General features: G+C 50.2%; 3 protein-coding genes across 3 annotated transcripts; 2 read left to right on the plus strand and 1 right to left on the minus strand.

The window, feature by feature from the left end:
* Positions 1-877: 877 nt before the first annotated feature.
* Positions 878-1,572, plus strand: BDV37DRAFT_285286 (uncharacterized protein; the record flags this gene model as incomplete). Its single annotated transcript, XM_032087688.1, has 3 exons — positions 878-978; positions 1,030-1,209; positions 1,284-1,572. 3 exons carry the CDS (start codon positions 878-880, stop codon positions 1,570-1,572), a joined length of 570 nt encoding a protein of 189 aa, XP_031939202.1.
* A 7,562-nt stretch (positions 1,573-9,134) lies between these two features.
* BDV37DRAFT_273331 (major facilitator superfamily domain-containing protein) lies at positions 9,135-12,507 on the minus strand (the record flags this gene model as incomplete). Its single annotated transcript, XM_032085035.1, has 5 exons — positions 9,135-10,248; positions 10,313-10,596; positions 11,210-11,921; positions 11,981-12,363; positions 12,421-12,507. The coding sequence occupies 5 exons, from the start codon at positions 12,505-12,507 to the stop codon at positions 9,135-9,137; spliced, it is 2,580 nt and encodes an 859-aa protein (XP_031939203.1).
* Positions 12,508-12,584: 77 nt separating this feature from the next.
* Positions 12,585-14,825, plus strand: BDV37DRAFT_253787 (amidase signature domain-containing protein). The gene has a single exon (XM_032082577.1). It carries the CDS (start codon positions 13,035-13,037, stop codon positions 14,490-14,492), a length of 1,458 nt encoding a protein of 485 aa, XP_031939204.1. The 5' UTR covers positions 12,585-13,034; the 3' UTR covers positions 14,493-14,825.
* The last annotated feature ends 74 nt before the right edge of the window (positions 14,826-14,899 follow it).

Here is a 14,899-nt window from a genome sequence, read left to right on the forward strand (position 1 = left end):
TGACCCGACGCAGGGTGGATTGCAGTCGGTTCGGGTATCCGGGGCTCCATTTAAGCACGTTGCTGTCGCTAAGCTTTTACATCATGGCTGCCAAGTTCTTCATAACCTTCTCTGGGGTGCTAAAGGAGTCATCGATGATGTCTCGATTATGTTGGAGTCGGTCAATCAAGCGGTTAGTCTCTGCTGGATGTCGATCTCGCATTGTCTTCCTTCACTATGCATTGCAGCGAAGGTCATTGGCCTTGGATCCTTTTAGTGATAGAAAGGACCGTGCATACGGCACACGGCTCGGAGGAAATTGATGAACCTTGAACTAGTGGGTACAGCGAATGCTTGGTTGCTGGCACTTCTCATTAGTAAAGCCATAACCGACAGCTACCAAGCTTTGTCACGGATTCCAAATCGGAAATTCCCAAAATCATATATCACCATCCTAAAACTCTGTGCACCCATCAGATGCTGAACTGGGTCATTGTGAAGCCATCACAAGAAGAGAAGATCAACTTGGCGGACTTGACGATCGAATTATTCTAGCCTTGTAATTCTCCTGGTATCTGTGCTACCCTAAACGTAGGATGATGAGCCACTGCTGCTACCAGGTTAAACCTGAGATATACGATGGTCCCGCTAGCGAAGACACGCACTGCTCTTCAGACATTCCGTAGACCAAGGAAAGGGCAGCAATGGCTGGATTAAGGGCTCGATCGAAGAAGAAATCGAAGATTTTTGACGTAAGGCATCGGCTCTTGGGAAATGGTTTACCAGAAACAGGGTCGAGAAACACCACAATGAAGGCTATTGTTGGATTGTGATAAACGGGAATGTATACAACGCTACCGGTGTCTTGGGCTGGCACGCTGGTGGCAAAGGAGCGATTATGGCCCATGCTGGGGCTGTACATATGGACACCACGGAAGAATTTGAAAGTATCTATGACGATTATGCACGGGATAAACTAAAAGGTCATTCTCAGGGAAAGTTTGTCTTCTTTTGGCCCACACTACTCGAGTTGCTGAGGCTCTACTACAGGGTATATAATAGAACAGTCTTGGATCGCGAAGAGGACGGGACTTTCGACCTCTTGGTCAAGACGTATTTCCCGATGGAAATCAGCCGGGCGGACTATGAACAATATTTTGGACTGTCTTCAGGAAGGGGAAGAGATCGAAGGCAAGGGTCCATTGGGCGCGATCCACTACCAAAAGGCATGTACCTTTGACAAAGTATCATTGACAGATTATTGCACGAACTCTGGGAGACAAAACTGAGAAACCCAAACTTAGAGTAATCGACGGCAACAACTCAGAGAACGATGTATTGCTGGAAGGCGAGCTTGAGTATCTATCAAAAATGCACAAGAATCAAATTGAGATGGACCAGGTGCTATCCCATCCGGGGGAAAGCTGGACTGGTCTTAAAGGACAAGTGAACGAGGATATTATGAAGAGGCATGCCTTTGAACCCGGGAACCGCAGCGTGGCACTTCTCTATAGTCCCCCAGCCATGATCCAAAAGGCAGTTCTTCCCGCTTTACTGGCCTACGATGAAGATAAGAACTTGTTTGACTTCTGAATCATATCTCATCTTAAGAGATTGAAGACTACATAATACATAGATGTAAAGAAATAAAAATAACCATTATACAAAAATACTTTTCTCATCATAGCAGACGACGTGACCTACCCCATCAAATCCTAACGGTTGCATATGAATATCTTCCCCCTGCCACATTCGATACAGTATAGCGAATAGAACAACCAGTGTAGCCCATCATGAGGAGCAGGGCCGCCACTATCCAATGCCACCTTTTCAAAAGACATTGAATATATATCCTTTGAGGTAGGCCGGAGGCCATTATTGCATCACCACAACAGCAGGAACCCATCTTTAAGACATGTCGACTTCGAAACCGCCGGGGCCAGCAACCCCGGTCTAAGCCCGCCGTGTAACAACGCACCCTCCAAGCACTCTTCGTCAATTTCGAAGTTTGTCGGTGTGTGGGTGCAGTATCGGGCGGGTGTGCGGCATCATTTGTCAAGCCTCTCCTGGACCTAAAGTGAAAGCAAACCCATTCTCAGTATGTACGGATATGAGCCATTTCAGAGTACTCACGAGCATGAAAAGGACTGTTTTTCAGCCAGTACAGAACAACAAACAGGTTCAGAAAGAACTTCGCGATTTTCGTGACAAGATTGGCCAGCGCAATAAATATATTAAGGATTTCGTTGGTCGAGTAATCCATAGCTTCAGAGGTTCTCGACAAGGTAGTAGCCTGTATATGGAGTGTGAATGATGTGGTGGCAATGGATAGAAAGAATTTTGGACCAGAGCCCTTTATATACACGTCTCCCAGGCGTACAGCCTCCCTTAGTCATGGTAGCTCGCTGCCTTGGTGGCTCATCTCGCTAGCTGCGATTGGGAATAGCGTACTGGATGCACTTACTGTTGGTCCACATCTCCAATTTGAAATTCTTGTTTCAGTGTGGTTGAGAGGATCTTTGGGATGGTAGATTTGTGAAAAGTCCCGCCAGACGACACGGATCGGAATGGTGCAAGCGGCGATGGCGAGGCAGTAGGCATCCACAATTCCATAAAAAAAAATAAAAGATAAAAATGGAAATGGAAATGGAAATGGAAAATCCAGAAACCCAAAGTTGCGGCAGTGTCTCAACTCCGGTAGGGATTGTATGGAACAGGGGAATCCGGCTGCTCAGGAGCTGTGCTCAGATCCAGGATGATTTCCACAAGTCGGTGTGCAGCTGCACTGAACAGGAATGGGGAAGGTAGTAATATACCGGTATGGCTCCACTATCTTTAATACATTATAGACGAATAGAAGACGGTACTGACAATCAAGAGTGATAAGGTGACGGTACGTGGAAGTACATGATCATTGAGACACACATTGCCAACCCGCTCAAAATGAAAGCCTCAGAACTTGTGTGGAGTCAGTAAAGTAAAGCAGCCAACTAGATCGTTGAATTAAATTTGCCCGCAACATATTGGGCCAGAGGAGCCGTTCTGATGGAGGCTGAATACAAGAGATGTCAGTATATGGACTGGATAGGGTTTGATCCACCATGTGACCCTTTCCTGTAATATTATTATCATTATTAATATTATTGCCTTGGCTACCAATTCTGCATTTTGGGTTACCCCATTGTCCATCTGCAGGGGTCGCCATGGACAATGGCGATAAAGGCCTGTCGCACAATGTCGTGGCTTGCTAGAAGCGACGTCTGTCACTCTGCTTTAATGGGCTTTCTTTCGTATTTGACTCTTCTGCTGCCGGGTTCATTTACTCAGATAAAATCAAGTATTTATGTTTTATTTTGACTAGTTAGATTGTCTAAAGAAATTGCTTAGCCAGCTTAATCTACTCTGTACAGGGAGTGCTTGAATTGTTTATTATGTTTACTTAGTGCGCTTAGAGAGGCTGACATTAAGCTCTCCACTGCTGATAACGACAGGCCAGGTGAGTAAGTAGATAGTGGGGATCCCAACTCACAAGAAAGGGAAATGGAACTAAATGTGCAAGTGAGTATGATCTACCTCCCTGTCATAATCCACTCAACGTACACGAGATCATCGTTGTCCAGGCCAGTATTTCTCCCAACGTTTATTTGTAATATTTAATCCATAGTGGTTTTCTTGGCCAGCAGGTGAATCCCTAGCGTACACACGACCTGCACTCAGTGTCCCCGACCATTGGTTTGTAGTTTAGGAATCGTGGCTGGGTTGTCAATTTTTTCGGAGGCACCCGAGTCAGTGGGTGGGTTGGCTGAAATTAGCTTTCCGGTACTGAGTGAGAGCCAATCAATCCCTCATCACTGGAATGCCACCGGACTCACAGATGATCTCCTGGGGGGGTAAAAGGTTCCTGGTTCTGCGGCGGGTCCGTCTCACATCTGTGGCTGGTATGTACATGGTATGTACATGTCTTGCGCGAAGATGTCAGGCACTGTTGTCCAAATGGGCGTCTTCCGAAAAGGTCAATATGGGATTAATCAATACCATCGGCCTTGAAGGAGGCTGGGGTCTGAACAGGGTAGATCCTGGACTCGGATGTTAGTCTTCGTCCGAGCCATCGCATCCACTTGGCCAATAAGAGCGGTCCTCTCCGCCAACATGACACGCATATTAATCTGCGGTGATTAAGGGGCGGTCAATCATGTTCGATCCTATTAGATAGATCCGACAATGGGCTCCACAGCACCAAGGTGTGTTGGTGATCAGAATAAAGTCGCGGTTGCGCAGCGCGTGCCAATTCAAGGAACGTTCCTGAATATGTCCGCATGCTTAAGCTTCCCACACGTGGACTTGTATGTACCAGCAGTCCTTTCTTATCCTTGCATCCGATGGGTCCGAGTCGGCGACAGAGTAAAAACATACGCATAATCACAGATATGTAGAAGCTGGCCGGGCGTCGGCAGCGGTCAGCCTCGTATGACCATACGGTAATCCCTGCACGTCCTCGAGTTTACGAACTTTAGAGGCTTTCTCTCATCCAATTCCCCAAAGTGGTGGCCTCTTAAAACGGGTGCCATATTGGGAAATACACATTTATGTGATTATCTCCACGGCAAGCTGGTATTAGGGTCAGACCAGCAGGAACCACGAAGAAATGTGGGCCGATGACCCTGACCACTTTGGGGTGCGACTCGGCCGTACCTTTGCGGTTCTTCGATGACTTGGGGCTTATTGCGCGAGTTGGGGGCCAGTTTGGTCATCAAGTGGCACTCCGCCTCACCTGGAATACGGCTTCGCAACGGAAAAAAGTACAGTACTTTTGTTTACTGTATGATCTACTCGTAACCCGAACTCTTCGCCCCAAAATGCTCCCTTGGCAGGCAAAGAACCTAAGCGAAATTGGAACCAGCGGTCCCGATCCTATCATAGACCTTCGTCGCTACACTGAGAGACGGCTCCACAACCCGCGAAAAGATATAAAGATATCAGAGGGGAAAAAAAAAAAGATAAATAAATTAAAAGCAGAACGATGTACCCTTGGCGTCCGTGGAGGATACCAAATACTAATGGAAGTTTATTTTTATCACATTTATTTTTTCTCTCCTTTCCATTCTCCGAGGTTGTTTCATCAAAGCATGGGAGAAGGTATTCAACCCTTGTGGAGTGAGCCCCGGGGAAAATAAACCTTTCTGCTACCGATTGCTCGTTCGGACAAAATGGCCATGTTATAGAGCCTATCGATCGTAGTTCCTCCCCACATCCGACCGTGGATACAAACCCACTTCGTTAGCTTCCTTGGTCGCGGTAGTTAAATCAACGCGATGCTTAACTTAATGTCTTCTCTTAACTGTCGATTCTAGGACACTACCATTTAATAACCCGTATATTACATAGCCCGACTATCCTACCTGCCGTATCTGTATGGGAGTCCTGAATACGGTAAATTATAACACCATCAAAGATAGAAGTACAGCAAATTCCATTCCACCGGGGTTGACAGCGTACAGGAGTTGGTCCAACCACCGGACAGGGGAAGAGACTGACAGTCTCTTGGCCAGAATAGTTAATTTCCCGGAACGATGGGATCCTGCAGCAGTCCCAACTTCGACTTCCAGGGCATCTGCAGATCAGAAGATCAAAGAAAAGAAAAGAAAATACATCAAGTCGGCAACTTCCGCTCGGGAAGAATCCATCGAGTCCGAGGATAAAGCCAGACGCCCGACGTAGCCGTGCAAACCTAGAGGAGTTGGGGCCTCTAGCCCAAGGATGTTCGCTCTTTCATTTCGGTTCGACAGTGTCGCCAATATTGCTAGCAATTTATTTGGTTGCGCTTTGCAGGAGACTGTCATCCTATGGAGGATGGTTATTGTGGAAGATCCAGATCAGCGTAAACTTGGCCCACCGTTTTTGCACATCCTCCTCGGGGGCTGTCCGGATGACTCATATGGCCTGCAGGAACTGCAATCCAGACATACCCAAAGGGGTTATCCCTGCTATGCTCATACCCTGCAGCCGGTGCTGTTTTGATCCCCTGTCTAAAACCGGTGCTGCGTTTATGCATGTCTTATTCACCATCTGGAAACCGCAGGACTGAGTGCATGGATCTGCATTGGTACAACCATTTTCTGGTATCGAAATGGTGGAAGTCTTGCACCGCGGTTCGGTGATTACGCCACTGCATTCCTTTTCTTTTCTCCCATCTTGCTGTTTTCTTGCAAAAAGCGGCTTAGTGCCAACTATGTAGATTTTTCTGTAGTAAAAAAAATCTCTTCATCAAATGATGACTTACCTTTTGGTCACGCGACGGTTATAGTGTGGACACAGTGACCGCCATGGGCAACCCGGCCTTTACCCTACACTAGCCAAGGTGTCGGAGCGCCTGAGTTCAACAGACGCCCCGTTGAGAGTCCTCGCTACTATTCCTGGGATTATTCGTTAGAATACTATCGTCTTTTTTTCCCATTTGGGCGATCTGAATGACCTTTGACTACCCAGCCCCACTACTGCATGTATATCATTGTCCGTTAAATCAAAAGAAACGAAGACCAAAAGGTACGGATTGGCAGGGTCCAGTATTGAATTAATTTTATTTGCACCCCACAGCGGTGGCCGGGGAAGATCCAGATGAATGATCTCCCGGGTGATGAGTGGTGCTCCATAATTAGTGTTGAGAGGCGGTCTTTGGCCCTCGACCGTTGTTTCAGACCGAGCATCATAGCGCAATGTGCCTACTCCGTACGATAGGCAGACATATGCGGACATGGAGTACAATGCAGAAAGTTCGCGGCCTCGGGGAGCGACGGATTGAACGGATTCATTGCCCTGAAAGTATATCTGATGGATTTACACGACAATTCCTGTTGCCAGTGGTGTCATCAGAATAGTATCAATCCTGTCCTTCGATCGGTCATGGTTCCAGCCTTCCACTTGACATAACAAACTCCAACACACTCCTACACTACCTCTCGGCCCCACGTAAACCGACGAACAATTCGGTCCCGTTAAATAGACTAGCAGGTGCCAATGCAAGCAGGTGGGGCACAAGTTGAATCGAGAGAAGCCATTGAAATCGAAGTACTGTCATTGTCGGGGGTGTCGGGTATTACATGGTGCGTGAATGAAGCGAACAAGAGTCCCCATGCGGCTTTCGGAATCCTTCATGAGCGATATCGAATTAGGATTAGTGGTCTCTGATGGAAGTTAAAATGGCCAGTCCCCACGCTCGATGGCTACTTTCATGATGTTAAAAACAACATCGACGCGACGGCATGCTCAGGGCCATGCAGTAGTCTCTCATGCGGGAGTAAGCCTTCTAAGCCGACACCAAGTCACCCATTTGATAATAGTGCTGCTTCACTCTTCAAAGCTTCCGTACTTTTTCTTTTAAAATCTAAGCCCCCGTACTTACTGCGGCACAGTGACCGTGTTTTCACACCCATTAAACCATGTTCGAATTTAGCGCCGTCCCAACAGGGGCCGGAAGTATCATGGAAGCCTCTACTTTGGTCTGGCGACACCTGTTCGTCCTTTCTTTATCCCGGAGTCCCTTGACCTGCTCTTTCCTTTCTTTCTTTCTTTTTCTCTTTTTCCCTGTTTTGTTTTGTTTTTTCTTTTTTTTTTTCTTTTTTTATCTCTCTTTTTTTATCTCTCTTTTTTTATCTCTCTTTTTTTTCTTTGTTTCTTCTTTTTTTTGTTTTTGCTTTTTTTATCTTAGGTATAAGGTACAACTGCGCCTTCCAGAACTTATGCTGACATCCGCACAACAAAACCTTTGGTATCTCCGCGTCCAACAATTAGTGGCGGTTGAAACATTTATTTTCCGGTTCGGGCCATCGCACCAATGCAGCGGGTCTCACCGGGGCTTAAACTATGGGATAGTGAGAAAGCTGCAGTCGAAGGTGACGGGGGCTAAATATCGAACCTAGACAACAAGTCCTATCCCGAGATAATATAAGGAGGTATTAGCACAATATAATACAAGGGAGTCTCTCTGTCACCAGTTTGATAGGCATGTCAGAAGGCAGAATCCTAGATGGTCCTGCTTTCGTTTTCTTGTGTCTGCAGAGTTTGTCTTCGACAATAACAGAGATTTATGAGTCTATAATTTATAACTAACTATCTATTTAGCGGTTGCAGTCTTCGAAAGAATAGTATTTTCTGACAATAAATCACTGTATTCTATATCAACACTATATCCGAAATATTTGTTTCTATTCGAGCGGGTACTAAGCAAGTATCTCACTGAAGCCACAGTCTACAATGCTAGAGAATAAGTATTGGAGACACCACTGAGAGTATTGTGGAGTAAGTTTAAGATAGAACTTCGACCTCTTAGTTACAGGAAAATAGTATGCCTTGTAGTAAAACCTCTAGATTGCGGGACCGGGCCCTATCAATAAATTATTATAGCGATGGGGTATAAGTGAGCAGGGAAAAAAGATTTAATATTAGAAGAAGGATCTGATCCTATTCTACGATAATTCAGGAGGTTCAACGTAAGGGCCTTCTGGAATCCATTGTGCTTGACTAAGGAGCTGCGAAGAGAAGAACAAGCGCTCACAACGTCCCCATCAGGAAAAGCCAACGTACCACAACATTATCCAACGTGCTCCGAGTGCCCCGCCTATTCTAAAGGAAGACGGGATTGGGTGGACTGGGTTATCAGCGAAGAAGCAGTTGCCGAGCTTACGAGGTACTTGTAGTGGTCCAGCCCCTGCATAAAACGATACATACGTTGCTGCGTACTGTCGGCCAGTATATTTATATTTGTATTTATATACAGTCGTCCAGTAACCATCCCTCAATAGCGCCCCACTTATTAGGGGAGATATCCTACGCTACCGTATTCACCATTAACATCTATCTCGACCGTAGGCATAAAATAATCGCCAACTGCGTCGTAATTCATGTACCGTTGCAGGACAAGATGTAGAAAATATGAGCATCTTCATATCGAGCGACTTCTATCTTTCAACGTCAAGATGAATGTCAGAGGTGGCTGGCCTCTTTTCCTGCATGTCCTACTAGGGGTGTAAATATTGTTGGTCCAGAGCGGACACCGATGGATATATCCATTCTGCCTTGAAGCTGAAGATAATCAGGTACTACTGCGCGATACATTACACTCTCCGCTGCCTGCATATGATAGACTCAAATTCGCTAGTTCACAAAACATATCGGAAGGAAGGAATCTCCCAGTCCGTCTTATCCTCATGGTCGGATACCATGCTCTCTTCGCCATTCGGCTGCCGGCCACGCCGTGCGTTCGCCCACATCAGGTACACCCGCAGCAATGCGATGAAAAACGCCCCCAGACAGAACCCAGCCAGACTGGCCCGGATGCCTTGGGGGTAGTTCGGTGCGTCCCGGACGTTGAAGAACTGTGGGCCGACGACATTTCCCACACAATACATGACCAGCACACATGCATTGACGGTGGCCTTCTTGGTCATTCCGCCCACATTGCTCGTAACCAGCGACAAAGAGATGGGCATGCTGGCCGAAAAGGCGAGACTGAGACAAAATCCGGCCAAGCGGCCGGATTGATTGTTCTCATCCAGCGCATACATCAGCACCATGCCTATCATGCTGATGACGGCGAAACAGAAGATGACGATGGTCCGCAGATCTCGGAAGTACGAGCATAGGACGGCGCCAACGATAATAAAGCCCAACTGAGCTGCACCGGTCGGCATTTGGATGAGTAGGGCTTGAATCCCCTCGTAGCCAAATCCCTGGATCACAAGAGAGCCGAAAGAAGTCAAACCGCCATTTGCGATATTGACGCTGAATGAGTAGAGCGAGAGGCACCAAGTCACTGGGTCCTTGAAAGCTTCCACTACCTGGTAGGGTTTGTAGCCGCCGCCCCGGGCTTCCTGCGCGGGTTCCAGCACACGGTATGCTGCAACTTGTCGCTGGGCCTTTCGCAACCACAGGGCGTTGTTGGTGCTGTCTGGAAGAAGGACGACCATCACCGTACCCCAGAAGGCGGTGATCCCACCAAATATAAGGAACAGGTATTGCCATGCGGCAAGAGCACCCTTGAGGTGCCCAATCCCATATGCGGCTAGGCCACCAAAGAGACTCGCTACAGCAGATCCGGCGAACCAGAGTCCGTAGCGGAGTGGCTGCTCTTTGCGTGTATACCATTTTCCCGTGATCAGCGAGAACCCCGGAGCGATGGACGCTTCTAACGCTCCCAGAAAAAAACGAGTGACCATGAGGCTAGCGAAGCTGCGGCATGCCGCATGACACATGAGGACGGCCGCCCAGAGGATTCTGAAAGCAGGAAAGGGGGGTTAGCATGCATTCTGCGAGCTGAGATAGGTCTAGGGCCACCTACACGGTGCAGCTGAGGTACTTCCCAATCGGCAATCGGACCGACAGATACACCGTCGGATAGGACCAGAAGATGAAGCCGAAGTAGAAGATCGACGCGGTCCACGAAAACTGGCGGTCCACCAGCTGGACGTCTTCTAGGATCCCCAGTAAGGATGCGTAGCTTAGGGTCTGCTTGTCCAGGAACTGGAGCATGTAGCAAACACCTAGCAACGGAAGCAGCACACAGTCAATCTTCCAGCGGACTTTCCGTGCTTCGGAGGCTACGAGATCCGCTACATTTCCCATCTGCACTACTGATAGCTGCTCCCCCTGTTGCTGGTCTTTTGTCTCCTTGCGATCCTCAGGAAAGTCTGCGGCGGAAGCCATCGCGAGAAGCAAATGTATAGATCGTATGAGATCAGGATGCACGAAGCATGCAAAGAATATACAAGGCCAATCGGCACTGGCGAACACCGGCTACATTTATAGATAGTACTTGGCCCTAGCACAAAGATGTTCCTCATACGAGTGTGCGGGGGGTTCGGCTTCCAGCGCGCTGCCTAATACCGGGGGTGCGCAGCCCGGGGGACAGTCCGGGGAAGTAAGCACTGACCCCACCGCGTTAATCGATATGACAGGCTGCATTCTGCTGGCTGGCTCCACTGGACCGGCCCGGATGCAGGCCTAAAATCTGGGGGGTCGGAGCTCAGGATCGCACCGTATGGCTTATCTCCCCGCGCGGGGGACGTTGGCCATGCGGTCTCTTGGTTCAGTAGGTGCTACAGAGCATAGTCATCTTGGGTGGATCGAACTAGCAAAGCTAAAGCGAGCTTCTGGTTTTCATTGGTGTCCGGCAGTAGCGGAATCTATACGTTTGCTCTCCTATCTAATTAACGGCCTGCTCGTGCGCCTCCTTGACCTTCGCAGAGAACGAGTCGTCCGTCAAGAAGGCCCAGCCGGTCATGGCCATCGCGGCTGCAGCTTTGAGAATGATCTGGTAGGCAGCCGGCTCGCCCGAGGCTACGCAGAACTCGTGTGTATGATTTTGGGCGCCGTTGGAAACCGGGATGCCAATGATCGCATGGAGCGCCGGGAGGGCATAGCTGACATTCCCTTGGTCGGTTGATCCCGTCATCACCTCCTCCGCCTCCAGCAACAGCCTCTCTCCTTGCTCTTGCATAGACCGGCAGTACTCTGCACACAAAGGGGGGTTTACGAGGAGGTCGGCGTATGCGGGGGTGTCCTCGAAGGACGCATGGCACCCGGTTGCAAGCGCTCCAGCCTGTAAGCAGTGACGTACACGGTCACTAAGAGCCGCCAGACTACTCATTGTGGGGCTTCGGACAGAGAACTTTGCCACTGTCTTCTCCGGTATCGCATTGGTAATTTTCGGAGCCTCCAGAATCGTCCCATGGATTCGTTCCTGTGGTTGTATCTGCTGGCGCAGAGCGGAGATGTTCATGTACGCTGTGACAAAGGCATCCAGGGCATTCACCCCCTCCCAAGGATTCGCGCCTGCATGGGCACTCACTCCGGTATATGTGCACACCAGATCGACGCAAGCGATGGACCTTTGGCCAGCAGCGCCAATGACAGCGCGATCCCGAAAGCTGGATTGGGCCATAGGATGCCTGCACCGTTGTTCGATCAGAACACGATACTTGGTAGGACAGGGTGACCAGTCACTTACACCATCAATGAGAGGCCGGCCTTCTCATACGCGCCGCGCTTCAACAGATCGATCTTGCCGCCGCCATCCTCCTCGGCCGGGGTCCCCAGTAGTTGAACTCGACCCGGAACCGCAAATTCTGCGAGGGCGTGTCTCAGGGCGAGGAAGGCTGCCACACTCGCGGTAGCAATGAGGTTATGCCCGCACGCATGTCCGATCCCGGGCAAGGCATCGAGCTCGGCGTTGAAGTTGACGCAGCGTCCCCCCGAGCCACCCGTCGCCTCAAAGCAGGTGGCTAACCCGTACGCACTGCGAATCACCGGCACGCCCAAGTTTTCCAGAAATGTACTGATAGTATCATGCGCGTACCTTTCCTCGTAGGCAAGCTCGGGGTTGCTGTGAATCTGGGCAAGAAGTTTGGATGTGAGATTGGCGGGACCGCAACAGGAGAATGCGCTTACGTTGAGGTTGACTTGTCGCAACAAGTCGTCTACACCAGCGAGATACTCACTGATCACGCGCTTGACTTGATCCCGGCGGTATTCCATAGTGCGAACAGTCTGCCGACAATGCAATTCAAATGTAGGTGCGGGGGGCAAACCAGCTGAGCCCGTTGGAAAATGGCCGTTATATGCTTGTCCTCAACGAGGTACCGTCGGAGACGTGGTGGACCCCCAAGCATGTGTGCGGCGAGATGAACACGCTGCATGCGGGGATCCATCTTACACTCTACAGACGACGGGGATCTCCTCTATCCCGACAGGCCTCGTGTACTGCGAGTGATCCGTAGTTGAAGGCTAATTCATGCTAATTCATATCAGGCACAGTGGGACCGCGCAAAACGATATGATTGGCCCATGGGCCGATCCGGTCATACAGCTCGGTTGCCCTAGCTAGGACCTCAGCCATGTTCTGCTTCCCAGTTCTGACCCTATAAATCCCTGGAAGCAATCGCTCGACATGCTTGACATGCAAGTCAAGAGGGACCTGTGCTACCATCATTGCCCAAGTTCGTTTCTAAAGTTCAAACCCCCCAAATCCAAGGCTCCAACCTGCAACCGGCACCCCATCCGACATGACGGCTACAACGTGGGAGCAAAAGGCCAAGAGCAAGCAAACTCAGACAGTAGCAGAAATTCCCCCAGAGTGGACTTTGCCAGCCGCTGTGCTTCTCAACTCGGCGGCGAACGTCCTCGACGTCCCCAGAACCTGTGGGCTCCTGACCGAGAAAGAAATCCACATCACCGAGGACTACGATGCCACAGGACTACTGGAAAAGTTGGCTGCTGGAGGCTTCAGCTCCGTCGAGGTCACAACAGCATTCTGCAAGCGGGCCGCTATTGCGCAGCAGTTGACCTGCTGCTTGACGGAGATGTTCTTCGACAAAGCCCTAGCCAGAGCGAAGCAGCTCGACGAAGTCTTTGCTCGAACCGGGGTAACAACAGGTCCGCTGCATGGACTGCCCATTAGCATCAAGGAGTCGTTCAATGTCCCCGGTGTTCCGACTACGCTTGGGTTCGTCGGATTCCTCGACCGGCCCCCCGCATCCACGAGTTCTGCGTTGGTTGAAATCCTGAACAACTCCGGGGCTGTACTATATGTCAAGACCAATATCCCCCAGACGATGATGACTCCTGACTCGCATAACAATGTCTTCGGTCGTGTTCTCAACCCGCACGGCCGGAGCCTAACCGCTGGAGGGAGTAGTGGCGGAGAGGGGGCGTTGGTGGCGATGAGAGGCTCCATCCTCGGTGTTGGGACAGACATCGCCGGCTCCGTCCGCATCCCTGCCCTCTGCTGCGGCGTATTTGGATTCAAACCCACGGCTTGCCGTGTTCCATATGCGGGTCAAACGTCGGCCGGGCGGCCTGGGATGACGGGCATCTTCCCGTCCGCCGGGCCCTTGTGCCATTCGATACGCGATGCAGAACTCTTTCTCAGGGTCGTCCTCAACTCGAGGCCCCCCGATCTGGACGACCTCGCACTCGACGTTCCATGGTCTCCTGCTCCGCCAAAGGAAACGCTTACAATTGGGCTGCTGCCCGAGGACCCGTCACTCCCGCTCCATCCACCGATGCGACGGACCCTCGACGCCGCAGTTAAGGCGCTGACGGCAGCCGGCCACCGGGTCATTGACCTCTCAGCACAGGCTCCGTCCTTGTCCAGTGCGTGTTCTCTGGCATTGCGGTATTTCGGCCTGGACCCGGACCGCACTGCCCTGCGCCACATCACTCAGGCGGGGGAACCATTCATTCCCTCGCTCAAGTTCACATATGACCTCAATGAGCCGACACAGGAGCCCACATTGCGGGATCTATTTGACTTGAATGTCGCCCGTGGTCAGTTCGCAGCCCAGGCACGCAAGCTCTTTGTTGAAAATCAACTGGATCTGTTGCTGGGCGCGGCATATCAAAGCACATCGGTTCCCCACGATACCTACGGTCGTCCGACTTATACCGTGCTCTGGAACCTGGTTAATGTCAGTATTCGCCCCGCCTCTTCTCTGCGTCAAGTTCATGGGGGGACCCGCTAACGACACACTAGTATCCGGCGTGCGTTCTTCCATTTGGTAAGGCCGATAAGGTAGCGGACGAAGCGTATAGGCGCAATGTCACTTATGTACCCGACTGTAAGTTGCGCCTCTCGATTGGTTTTCGCTTGATCTAACGACTGTAGATCGGCCAGAGGAAATCGACGGCGCACCCTGTCACATCCATCTGATAGGCAGGCCGATGGCAGACGAAAGGTTGGTCCAGGATGCGGCGACTGTAAGCACCGCCATCAAAGCAACGATCAATCTGTGACCTCCTAAGGGTGTCTTTCCATGAGATAAGCCTGGAACCGGTGTCCCATAGTTAGATGAAAAGGTCTTTGCTTTTGAAGCCTCATAAGGTGTAATGCACACATACAAACAACCTAATTATCTCGGAGTAGGATCCT

Source organism: Aspergillus pseudonomiae (assembly GCF_009193645.1).
Source record: "Aspergillus pseudonomiae strain CBS 119388 unplaced genomic scaffold BDV37scaffold_58, whole genome shotgun sequence".
Lineage (NCBI taxonomy): Eukaryota > Fungi > Ascomycota > Eurotiomycetes > Eurotiales > Aspergillaceae > Aspergillus > Aspergillus pseudonomiae.

What these genes read in the sequence shown, in the direction of transcription:
- BDV37DRAFT_253787 (XM_032082577.1), top strand. Translation starts at nt 13,035, where the DNA reads ATGACGGCTACAACGTGGGAGCAAAAGGCCAAGAGCAAGCAAACTCAG.